The sequence below is a fragment of the Rhinatrema bivittatum genome, chromosome 2, assembly GCF_901001135.1.
Source record: "Rhinatrema bivittatum chromosome 2, aRhiBiv1.1, whole genome shotgun sequence".
Classification (NCBI taxonomy): domain Eukaryota; kingdom Metazoa; phylum Chordata; class Amphibia; order Gymnophiona; family Rhinatrematidae; genus Rhinatrema; species Rhinatrema bivittatum.
In genome coordinates, this window is record NC_042616.1 from 293,277,010 (window position 1) to 293,290,140 (window position 13,131).

The 13,131-nt window shown below is 43.1% G+C and overlaps 1 protein-coding gene across 2 annotated transcripts in view; it reads right to left on the reverse strand.

The window, feature by feature from the left end:
- Nucleotides 1–13,131, reverse strand: part of PDCD6IP (programmed cell death 6 interacting protein) — a 224,614-nt gene that overhangs the window by 137,197 nt on the left and 74,286 nt on the right. For both annotated transcript variants that reach the window (XM_029589621.1, XM_029589620.1), the window contains exon 4: nt 8,329–8,456. In XM_029589621.1, the coding sequence (XP_029445481.1) occupies nt 8,329–8,456 (128 nt within the window). The remainder of the gene's footprint in view (nt 1–8,328; nt 8,457–13,131) is intronic.

A 13,131-nucleotide genomic window follows, 5' to 3' on the forward strand; every position in this document is an offset into this window, starting at 1 on the left:
GAATCCTTTTTATTTAATATGCCAGGGTACTTTTATAGTCCAAGGAGTTAAGAGCCCGCTCTCCTTTGTACGCAAATGATCTTGAAAAGAATATAGCTAGCACAATAGCTTGATTAATGCAAAATGCCAATACCACTTTCGGAAGGAATTTGGGGTGAGTTCATGAACAAGCCAGAGCCTGTAGTTTGCTTACCCTTTCATTCCACACAAAACACTTTAAAAGTGAGAAATTTCAAGACCACTGACTCAAGAAGTTCAAAAGAAGGTTTCATGAGTTGATCTAGGACTACAATGAAATTCCAAGGCACTGATAGTTTTTTGATTGAAAATTTAGAATGCAACAGTCCTTTCATGAATTTTGATACCAAGGGGTGAAGAGAGATCAGAGCCCCTTCCACCTGCTCATGATACACTGCAATAGCAATGAGAAACTTTAAATGAAGAGCTGCTAAGGCCTGAGGACAAGCAGCAACACAGACACCAAAGTAAATCCCTTGGGCAACAGGTATTTTCAGCTGGCTGGTCCTACACCAAGTCAAGAATCTCTTCCATCCAAAACTATACTAACTTCTGATTGAAGGTTTCCTGGTAGAAATCAAAACATTCTCCACGTTTTCAAAAGTCATCAGGAGACTACTGTGCATTAAGTGATTAATTCCACTCTTGTTTACTTGTCTGGTTGCTGCTTTTGTTAGTTTAGCATCTTACTGCGAAGGTCGGCGTGGCACAGGTTTGAACCGTGTGGGCTATGGAGGTCCCTCCAGTTCAAACAGCTGGCATTTGACCTGTGCCATGCCGACCTTCGCAGTAAGATGCACCCCGGGAACAGCAAACCAGCAGGGAGCTCAAGCTCTGCCGGCAGAAGACGATACATGGCATCAGAGTTTGTGGTTAGTACAGGCCCATTTCCTTCTCATTTGTTTAGATATATTAGAAAATCATGAGGGTAATATACTGCCTGGATAGAGGACACATGACACAAACCTTTACTTTTTTAGTTCATGGTATAGTTCAGTGATTCATGATAAAATGTTTATTGCATATGAAGCAATGTGGATTTTCAGAAATGATTAGCAGTTTTTGACAGCTGAAATTAATGAAAAGCAAATAGAATTACTGCTTGTGCTGATTAAGTGACTACCTGTTGAAATATTAGGAGCAAATTGTTCTCCTAATCAGTATAATATAGCCCTGACTATTTATTATCGAACTTTGGAGAAGTCATGAAAGTTTAAAATAACTGGTGTGAGAACTGTGTGTATGAGGGAGAGAGTCAGAGTGTGCAATTGTCTGTGGGTATGTGTTTATGTGAGGGAGAGCCAGTGAGTATGTGTGTGGGTGGGTGAGTTTGTATGTGCAAGAACCTGTGTGGGAGTGGGGGAGACAGCTAGTGAGTGAAAGAGCCTGTGTATGTATGTGGGGAGGGGAAAGAGCCTATGTATGTATGTGAGGGAGAGAAAACCAGTGAGTCTGAGTACCTATGTGGATGTTCTCTGCCTTCCTATAAAAAACAAAACAGAAAAAAATCTCAGGAGGGAGCTCTGTACAGAGTCCGTCATGGGGACAGAATTTTTTTTTCTTATTTCCCTCCTCTAAATCCTAGGTGTGTCTTATGGTCAGGTGTGTCTTATAGTGCGAAAAATACAGTAATTCTGTCAACTGTAATCCTCCAGTGATGGTGGTAGGTACCATTCCAAGACCTTTGATCTCAGATGAAGTATCCGGAGTGGTTACTATCACTGCGTTTCAAGTGGCGAGGAGATACTTGTTAGGCACCTGATACAGAGCTTGGGAAGGGTAAAGTTTTTTGTACCTACCCAGCTGGGTTCTCAAGATCAAGATGGTATGGTCCTCCTAGAAAAACCTCCTATTGTGATAGTGGACACTTTACGGAATACCATTGTTTGTATGGAAAAGGATTGTATATTATCGAAATCTGATAAATTATTTGGTCAGGTGAACACTTAGGTTTTTTGTTTTTTTTAAGCAACTCAAAGGAAGAAATAATGAAAGAAACCGGTGACTAACATAGGAAAAGGAATTTAAACAAAGAAATGTGAGATAAGGCAAAAAATGGCAACAGCTAAGCGAGAGCAATAAACTGTCCTTTCGCTTTAGTGAAAGAAAATGACTGGAGATTCATTCAGCAATGGCAGCATGGGAACAACAACTGCACATGTTCAGGAAAACTTCTTGATCTAAGCTCTGGGAACATTTTCTATGATGGTGCCATTGGATGTCAACCACTTGTATGGCTACATTTCTACCATTGTGTCCATGGAGAATCTATTTTAACTGGGTGTTAGGAATCCTGGACTTGGACCAGTGAACACCAAAACTGGAAGCAAAATACTAAGCAATACAGCCATAGTAACAAAGGAAATCCAAGCCCTGGTATCTCCAAGCAACCTGTAAGACATCACCCACAATTAGTGACTAGAGGAAGAAAGGGTGGAATCCCAAAAGAAGAGCAGGATCTAAGGACAAAAGGAAGAGACAGGCTTAGCTGGTGCAATGACTACTTGTCTGCTACTTGACTTCTGCCTGGTTCCTAGCTCTGCTCCCAGAACTTCAGCTTATTGGTGGCTATTTCCTCAGAAATAAGATTTTTGCCAATGAAAATAGATGACAATATTTAACCTGAAGAAGACTGAAAACGAGTTATAAAACATTTTTATAATATGAGCACAGCAATATGTTAGCAATTAGATTCAAATATTGTGTTTGCTCTTTTTTTCTCTCAGAGTTAAGATTTTCAGCAAAACGAAAAGGTTCTAAGATACCTAACAAATACATTTTGCAGTCTGTTTGAGCCCAAGTTTGTATGTCAAACAGAAATATTCTCTCCATAAGCAGTAAACCATACCTCTTGATTTTTTAATGCATGCACTATTTGTAAAGATCAGACATAACATAGTAACAAAGAGCTGACTCAGAACCAATGTTAGGAAATAATTCTTACAACAAGGCACTGGAGTTCTGCTTGCACTTTAATATATTGACATCTACACAAGTGCAAGAATGCGTGAGATCCTGGTGAAGTTTAAAGTTTCATGTAAATCATTTTATTGCGGCAACTCCTGAATTCAGAATACAAACTCTGAACACGATTCTTCACAGAAAGGGTGATTAATGCCTGGAATGCCCTTCCGGAGGAGGAGGAGAACACAAAAACAATCAAAGAATTCAAGGGGGCATGGGATAAACAATCTGGATCCCTAAGGGCTGAAAGACTGACGTGAAGAAAAGGGTGCATGGGGGTAACAAGCTCAGTAGCAGTTACTACCCTTAAGAATGCATAGGGATTATTACCCTTAACCAACAAGCTTTGATGCTTTTGATGCAAGCGCTCTCCACTTTGACATTGCGGAGGAAAAAGGAGAATTGGATTCAGACAACCACTAACAAGAGTCCCCACTTTTATGGTCTGGGGTACTGATACGCAGGCATAAGACGAAAAGAACAGGACTGCTTCTATGACCAAGTCCAAAAGCAAAGCACAACAAACAGCACTGTTCGAACTTTCAAGACAGCTCAACCAGTAAATGTTTTGCTTAAGGCTTGGGAGTAACCTGCATGGAGCGGCAGTTGCTACCATAGGAAACTTGCAGGGTAGACTAGATGGACCATTTGTTCTTTTTCTGTCATCAATATGTTACTATATCTACTCCTTGGGATTTGCCAGGTATTTGAGAGTTGGATTGGTCCCAGTAGAACAAGATACTGGGCTCAACAGATCTTCGGGTAGGACTCAAAATGGCATTTTTTTTTAAACCATTTTTATTCAGTTTTAATTGGAGGAACAAAGACAGACAATCACTACATCAAATATAATTGCCAAGCAAAACAGAATTTGAAATACGAATAACCAAACACTATCTGGCTTAAAGTATATGAGAGACAGCTATGTGTAAAAAATAATTATAGTGCAATAATGGCCACAACAGACTGGAGAAAGGGATACAATTAGCAAAGTAGTAGTGATCTATCCTTGCCCCTAATATGCCCCTGCTGGCTATAATAAGCAATAATCATACATCACAATGGGAATCATGAAAAACCATAACCTTGTGACTTTACCCCACTAGTTTCAACCCACACTATACATTTTTTAATTTTTTACACACATTATGTATTTTATAAAATGTTTATTAATTTATTGCACTTCTTCCATTTGTAAACATGACATTTATTATAAAAATAGTCATTGATTTATGTCATGTTTACAAATGGAAGAAGTGCAATAAATTAATAAACATTTTATAAAATACATAATGTGTGTAAAAAATTTAAAAATATATGTTGTACAGTGTGGGTTGAAACTAGTGAGGTAAAGTCACAAGGTTATGGTTTTTCATGATTCCCATTGTGATGTATGATTGTTAGTATAATTAGGGGATCTAATACTTTCTCTCGTAGATTGGTACCATATAATAAACAATAGACATTTGGTACTTAAATCCTAACCCCCCCAGCCCCTCCTCTCCCTATCCTCCCCCCCCCCCCCCCGCAAACGAAATTCAGCTCACGGACCATTAGGGGCATTCCACCCGCAGGATCCAAGACCAATCCACAAAAGGAGGGGGAAAAAGGGGGGGGGGGGAGAAAAATCCCCTCAATGGGCCTCCAAACCGGAAGGCCTTGTTGTAGGAGCAAGATGGTCTAAAAAGACATTTAACATCTTCAGATCTCTTGAGTGCTAGCTCTAGCAATGATATATTCACTTAAAAAGATTTAACCTTGCGTTCCTACCCAACCTGGTAAAATGACTTTTATCCACCAGGCCTGCCTTTGTAATAAAACAAGAGAATCCCTGTACTCCAACAAGGAACTGCCATTTTGGGGGCTCCAAATAACCAAACATTCGAGTCAAGAGGTATTTTGTCGCCAAGTATAAGAGCACAATTATGACTAACCTACTCCCAAGAAAGCAACTACCACTGGAAAATCCCAAAAACAATAATAAAATGTACCAGCATCACCTTGACACTTAAGGCATAATACAGAAGAGCTACCCTGAATCTGGAATTCTAAAGAGAAGTGAGATTGGTCTGCCATAAAACTTTGTACTGTGTTTCCCGGAGAAGTATATTACCCGTAATGTCCTGTGTACAGAGAAAGCTGTTATTGAAATCAGAAAACGAGAGCCGGAAAGCAGGCTATGTTAATCACTTTCCGTAAAGATCAGAAATGGGAACTAGGCTTTCTGCTAATAAAAGCTTAGAGAAATGGGAAATCGAAGGGCGTTGCTGTCTCCCACCTGTATGATCTCTCATATTAACGTAAAAGACTCCGAGACCTGAAAAAAATTGTGCCAACTTTGAACAAAGTGGAGCAGTTGCAGGAAGGCAAAAAAATCCATTTGGGGCAATGAAAATTGCTGTTGTAAGTCCTGATAGCTAAACATTAGGCCAGAGGAAGCAGCAAACTGAAATATACTAGAGAGGACAAGTCTATATGCCATTTTTTAAAAACAGATTCCCCCACCCCATTGTCTACTATAGGCAATAACGATGTCAGCCTACCCGGATGTCTTGCTATCTTACACAGATATACCCAAGCTTTCTTGCAAGTACTGAGAAGTAGATGAGAGCATAACTGAGGGAGAATGCTATAAGCTTCAAGTTGTAGGAGGGCATTTAAGGAAGGTACATCATACCAATCTAAGAGACACTCAACTGGAGTAAATTGAGAAGTGGTCAAAATCCAGTCCCCCACATGTCATAAGGCATACACTAGGTTATAAAGCGGTATACTTTGACATCTTAAACCCCCTTTGTCTTGTGGCTTGATTAGGGCATCCATGAGAATTATGGCCCTCTTTCGTCGCCAAAGAAAAAAAAACCTTAAGGGCCTGGTTCAACACTATGATCCTGTTTAGATATCCAAGTGGGCATCATTTGGAGAACATAGAGCAATCTAGGAAGGATTACCATCTTGAAAAGATGGATTCTACCCATCAGGGAGAAGAGTAAAGATTTCCACCTTTCTAGAGAGGCAAGAGTATCCATGAGCAGAGGTTGGATATTTGAGGAATAAATGGTATCTAGATTGACCAGAATTTTTATACCTAAATATCTCATTTCTTCATCCACCCATCTCAGAGGAGAAGTGCCCTGCGGTTGCACATTCCCACTAACATCTATGGCTTCTGATTTGTTCTGATTTATCTTTAGGCCTGCAAATTGCTCAAACTGTAGTTGAAGATTTAGCAAAGCAAAGGGACTGATTGGGACATGTAAGAAAAATAACAGTCGACAAACACTGCTACCTTAAAGTTCACTTTAACCCCTTCAAATCCTATTACAGGATCACACAATTTTCCTCAGAAGGGGATAGATAAAATATAAAGAATGGGGGATAATTGGCATCCCTGTCTTAACCTCTCTGTATCTGAATATCACCAGAAAGGCACCCATTAGCCACAACCTGAGAGACTGGTTTAGTATAGAGTAAAGAAATATGCTCAAGAATGTTGTCCTTAAACCCAAATTGCTGGAGAACAGAAAAATAGATAGGGCCAAGACACCAGGTCAAATGCTTTTTCCGAATCATACCCTATGGCCAAATCTGGTATTCTCCAGGCCTTGCAGAACATCATGGCTGATGTTCTGCAAGGCCTGAAGAAATGTGAAAGTTAGCCTTCCTCCCTTTCACAAAACCCACTTTATTAGGGAAGATTGACATAGGGAGAAGATGATTAAGCATCTCCGCTAATACTTTAGCAAGAGCTTTAAATCACAATTTAAAAGAGATCAGATAAAAGGATAGAATAACCTATCCTTCCTGGGCTTCGGTAGAATTATATGGGCTTGATTAAAAGAATCCAGGAAAAATTTCTTATTGAGCCCATCTAGGTAAAAGTTGGTGAGAGGAACCGGAATCTGTGGGCACAGAATTTTATAAAAGTCATATGAAAACCCATCCAGGCCAGGGGATTTCCCTGATTTGCTAGAGTTTATAGCACACAAACGCTCAAATGTTTGGATCGGCCGATTAAGACAGTCCAATTGTGCCTCAGACAGTTGAGGAAGTGAGATGTTAGTGAAAAATGCATCTTCCTTGTCACTCCCACCCAAGGTATCTGCAGTGTACAAAGTCTCATAAACAATTCTAAAGACTTTGCACATAGCAGTCTTTTCTGAAACCATCTCCCCTTGAGAATTCTGCACACAATCTATAAATTTATTTCCTTCGGCAGCGTGCACAAGATTTGCCAAAAATTTCCTAGTTTTGTTCCCATGTTTAAAAAGAAATTGTGACTCACTACTTGTAATGAATGCTGAGCTTGAGCTTGCAACAGAACATTGAGACATTCTAGAATGCTGTGAAAGGTAGCTCTATGGCTCTCCGTAGGCTCCTTAACCAGATCCACCTTAGCCAATTTAGTTGGGCTTCCAATTGCAGTATGCTCTTATTCAAACATTTAGAATTAGCAATTAAGTATGAAATGATTCCCCCCCCCCTCCCCCTGTAAAACTGCCTTTCCTGTTTCCCAAAACAATTGGGGGTTGGGAACGTGCTGCTGATTATGGGCCACAAAAGCTTGCCATTTCCCCTGGAGATATTTTTGGAACTCTAAATCATCTTTCAGATAAGGTGGAAAGCACCTTATCCTATCTCCTGGTCCCCCAATAGCAAAGATAACATCCACCGATACCAGAGAATGATCAGAGATCACCTGAGCACCTGGAAAATTGAAAAGAAAAAAAAGAGTTTGGGAAACCAGAATATAATCAATATGTGAGAGGGTCATATGAGCCCATGAGATGTGTGTATAGTCTCTCTCTTCAGGGTGCAAAGTTCTCCAAATATCTAACAAGCCAAGGGGTCGGCACAGAAAGATTTTTTCTTATAACTGAAAATAAAATGTTAATATAATGCACCAAAAAAATGGGAAAAAATTATCTTGCTTACTGGGATAGTTACCTTCCATTATGAAGAATTATGCACAAGAAATATTCTGCTGTGCTCGGGTAATAAAATCTACTTTATGTAAATACATAATGACCAAACAGGTTAACTGCAATATAGTTGTAAGTTCAACTGAGATCTGAAAACAGAATGATTTGAGTAGTTTATTAATCCAAAAAACCTATTTATATTTTTCCCCGATTAGTCAGAATCTCACTGCTTGAAACATGAGGTAATGTAGAAGGTGCTTCCACCTCTATTCCATAATTTTCCAGAAAAGGAAATAAATGGCATAGTATAAGAATGTAAATGAAAGTCATAAGAACAAGTGTTAATCACCTGCATGAGAAAAGTAACATGCTAAGAAACCAAACAAGAATCAATTTTTTAGCCCAATTAACAGCACTTTCATACCTGATAAAATTTCGCAGCAGCTTTTAATCCTTCATCACTATCCAAGTTCTGCTCCGATGCAATCTGACTAGCCAGTGCTCCAGCATTGAACAAAACACAGGTCTTCTCATACCCTATGCTAGGTAGAGCTAAAAAGGACAAAATTCATTAAAAAAAAAACCAAAAGTGTTTTCCATGACCAAGCAAGTGCTGCTAATATACAGGAAATTGGGGGGGGGGGGGGGGGGGGGGGGGGGGAGGGGAGAGAACTATCATGCATGCATAATGGTCTCACATGGGATTGTACTAGAGGACTACAGCACTACCTGAACGGGTGAAGCCAGCAATTTTATATTTTGAAGATCATCCTGCCTAAACGGGCAAGAGATCACTTCTGGGACTGTATGCATTCAGCAGCTCAGTCCCAATGCTTAAAGTGAGATCCACTTAATTCAGTAATTTGCCAAAATTCATAGTGTAGAAGATAACAAAAGGAATTATAAACCCCTGAAAGCAGCTAACACATACTACATAAGTTAGCAGACATAGAAAGTGTGTTTACATTTAAAGGTAAACACTTCCCCCACTGTTTTTATCCATAGTAAAACCCCATTTCTACAAGCAGCAGCATTACCAAATGAAATCCTGCAAAAAAAGGTCAGCCGTCCACACACCCAGAAACCAGAATCAAGATTATGACATCATTAGTGATATATTAAGCAGGAGATATATATTTCATTCTCTGGCAAGCCATATAAAGTCAGATAGATGTTACAGGTTAGTAACTAACAAGAAAAAGCAAGTTTAAAAATATAAAACAATTTAAAAAAAAAAGTGTCTGCGCTCAGAACAAATGTTTGTCTACATAATATTATAGTCTAAAACATTTATTTGTATCTATATTAAGGGTTTTCTTTATTTTTTAATAAAAATTAGTATTATCATGCCTCAATATTTTGAATTTATGTTCACACACTGGCATACAACTTGTAAATACATCAGGTAATACATGTGTACAACAGGGGCTCTCAGCAAGAGTTTCCAACAAGCCTGGTTTTCAGGATATCCATAATGATTATTCATCACATGTATTTACATACATTTAGTCTAAGAACAAGGATAAATAGCTTGGTTACCCTGAAAACCAGACTTGTCTGCAGCCTCAATGACAAGAGCTAAGACCCCTTGATACACAGCCAATATCAAATGAAGACAAATTGAAAAGAAAAAAAAAAGAAAGTTGGCTGGCCCTGTTAACATGTCACAAAGCAGAGTTGCTTACCTGTAATAGGTGTTCTCCTAGGGCAGCAGGATCTTAGTCCTCACACACAAGAGTGACATCAGCTGGAGCCCAGCACAGAAAACTTATGTCAAAGGTGCAGAAGGTATCAAGCAACTTCGGCACAGAGCAGGAGAACATATCCAGGCAGTGGTGCTCACACCAGACAGAAAACCTCTTCCACTTCAGGCCATAAGACTTCCTACTGGAAAACTTCTTGGAAGCCACCAGGACAAGACATCATCCGCGAGGTCGAGGGGCTGCATAATCAACCTCTCAACATCCAGGCCATCAGAGAAAAGGCCCAGAGGTTGGGATGATGCAACATTCCTCGATCCTGCATGAGGAAGTCTGGGGAGGTCCGCAGACTGATTGGCTCCCGGAGGGAGAGATTCTGCAAGAGAGGAACCAGATCTGCCTCGGCTATAAGAATCATAGTTCCCCTGTCCTGCTGAAGCTTCAGGAGAGAGTCTTCAGCACCAGGGGAAGGAGGAAGATATGCATACAGAAGGCCCTTGCTTCAATGGTGGCAAAGGCATCAGAGGCTGGCTTGCGGTCCACCCTATATAGGGAGCAGAACTGATTCACCTTCTTGGTGCAGGGGGATGCAAACAGATCCACATCCGGAGTCCCCCAGCAGCAGAAGATCCGATCCGCCACTTTTTGTTTCAGGGACCACTCGTGGGGTCGGAAGGCTCGACTCAGCCTGTCCGCCACCACATTCTCTGACCCAGCCAGGTACACGGCTCGGAGCACCATATTCTGCGACAGAGCATAGGACCAGCTCTGAACGGCTTCCTGGCAGGAAGAACAACCCCTTATCTCCCTGTTTGTTGATGTACCACATTATCACCTAAGTTGTCGTTCTGGATCAAAACCACTTTTGTTCATCAGATGATCCCTAAATGCCCAAAGCACATAGCGGATCCTGGCGCTCCATACGAAGTTGATCTGGCATTGTGCTACCTAAGTGGACCACAAACCCTGGGTGCAGAGCCCCTCTACATGGACCCCCCACCCCAGGTTGGACGCATCTGTAGTGAGCACAATCTGGACAGGGGGACTTTGAACTGACACCCCCTCCTCCAAGTTGGTCAGACTCCCACCAAGACAAGCAGTCCCAGAGAGGCGGAGTAATGCAAATGCAGATGTGGAAGTCTTGGTGGCTTGGCACCACTGGGGCCGCAAGGTCGATTGAGCGCTGCACATATGCAAGTGAGCTAAGGGAATAACATGGACAGTCGCATCCTAAGAGTCACAGCATTCAGTGTGCCGAAATCTGCAGGCTCTGATGGACCACTCCTGCAATGGATGCCAATGTGAGCGCCCGATTTCAGGGAAGATATTCTCGGGCCTGAGCCATGTCCAACCTGGCACCAATGAAGTCCAACTGAGGGGACGGGTCAAAATGGGACTTTGATAGTTGATAATAAACCCCAGGAACACTAACACCGAACAGTCAAGTGTAGAGACTGTACCGCTCCCTCCTGGGAGGGGTTCTTGAAGAGCCAATTGTCCAGGTACGGGAAACACATGCATCCCCTAACCTGCGGACGTACGCACCCACAACTGCCAGGCACTTGGTGAAGACTCACGGGGCTGAGGCCAGGCCAAAACTACAACATCCTGTACTGAAAATGTTATTTGCCTATTACAAACCACAGGTACTTCCTGTGACCATGGAAGATCCCGATGTGGGCATAGGCGTCTTTTAGATCAAGGGATCTCCTCTTTATAGGGAGAGAGAGAGTCTTGAACCTCTCTTTTCAGAAACTTGTTTAAGGCCCTCAAGTCTAAAACAGGACAAAGTTCCCCTATTCTCTTCAAAATCAGGAAATATCAGGAGTAGAATCCCCGCCCCCGCTGACTCAGCGGAATGGGCTCGACGGCCCTGGCCATTACGAGGGCGACAAGCTCCACCAACAGTATTTCCTGATATGAGGACTGACCCCAAGTCAGTCAGGGGGAGAATCCAGAGGGACCCACAGAAGATTCAGCTGGTACCATTGCCGCACAATGGACAGAACCCACTGGTCCAATGAAATGCTGGGCCAACAGTCCCGGAAGAACAGTAGTCTGCCCCCGACCAGAGGGTCCTGCATCAAGGGTGGTTGGCTTACACTCTCTTGCAGCAAGTCAAAACCCCATAGTGGGGCTTATCTGGAGCACTGGCTGAAGTTTGGGGGTCCGCTGCTGTCTAGAGCGGCCCCTAGATCCCGTCCGCTGGGCCCAAGTGTGAGAAACGGAAGGATAGTATTCCCTCTGCCAGTAAAAGGACTCCTTGGGCCCTAACACAAGGACTTCCTGGCCGAGAGATGCTACAGGGTCTCATGATCCACAGCATCCCTCACCTTGTCACCGAAGCGGTTGTTGCCAGTACAGGGCAGGTCTGCGAGCCTCTCCTGCACCTTCGGGCGGAGATCTGAGGCCCTAAGCCAGGCCATCCGACGGGCACCAATACCTGTGGCCATCATGCTTCCCAACATCTCAGAACCATCATAGGTGGAACACACCTCATGCTTGCAGCATTCCAGATCTTGCTGGATGACCACCAAAAAGGCAACCTGCTGCTGCTGAGGCAGCTGCTTTGACAGTTCCTGGACTTGTTTCCTGAGGTTCCGCAAATACTGCATCATATGCAGCTGGTAGGAGGTGATCAGGGCAATCAACATCACGCCCCGAAACACCTTCCTACCCAATCCATCCAATGTCCTATGCTCTCACCCTGGAGGGATGGAGGCATGGGTGCAAGAACACTTAGCCATCTTAACGGCAGACTCCACGACCATCGACTAGTATGGGAGCTGACACTTCTCAAACCCCATAAATGCTGGACCAAGTACAGTGTATCGGCCTTCCAGTTGACCGAAGGCATGGAGATGGGGTGTTCCCAAATTAAGGAGCAATTCCTTGAAAATCTCATGGACAAGAACTGCCACCACCTCCTTTACAGCGTCCACAAACTAGAGAAATTCCAGCACCTTGTGTCTGGCATCCTTCTCAGTCAGAAGTGGGAATGGAACGGCTTCAGCCATGGCTTGCACAAAACTGGCAAAGGTTACGTCCTCAAGTGGGGATCAGCGCTGCTCCTCTACAGGAAATGGGTCCGAGGGAAGGTCACTGGAGTCAGCAGAAGACAACTCTGAGGTATCATCCCCCCCCCCCCCATGGATCATAAGGGGCATCATCATCATTAAGATCGCCCAGAGGCACCCATGGGGGAGGCCTTCCCAGGCCCAACTGCTTGGGCACCAATGGCATCAAGGGCACCGGCAGCACAGAGGGCATTGAGAGTCCCAAAGGATCTGGAGCCAGACCAGGTAATGCTAGCCATGGAACCAGGGGCCTCAATGGCCCCTCCAGCTTCAAAGGCCCCCTCTTCCTCGGAGGACCCCACAATAAGGATAACATTGGGAGGCAGCGGCACTGGCGGCTGCATCAGGAGAATACCAAGGAGAACAGAGGCACTCCAGCAGCATCCCACCATCGACTGTGCAAGCTCTGGCACCAGTGGAGGCACCAGTGGAGGCACCTGAGGGTCCGGC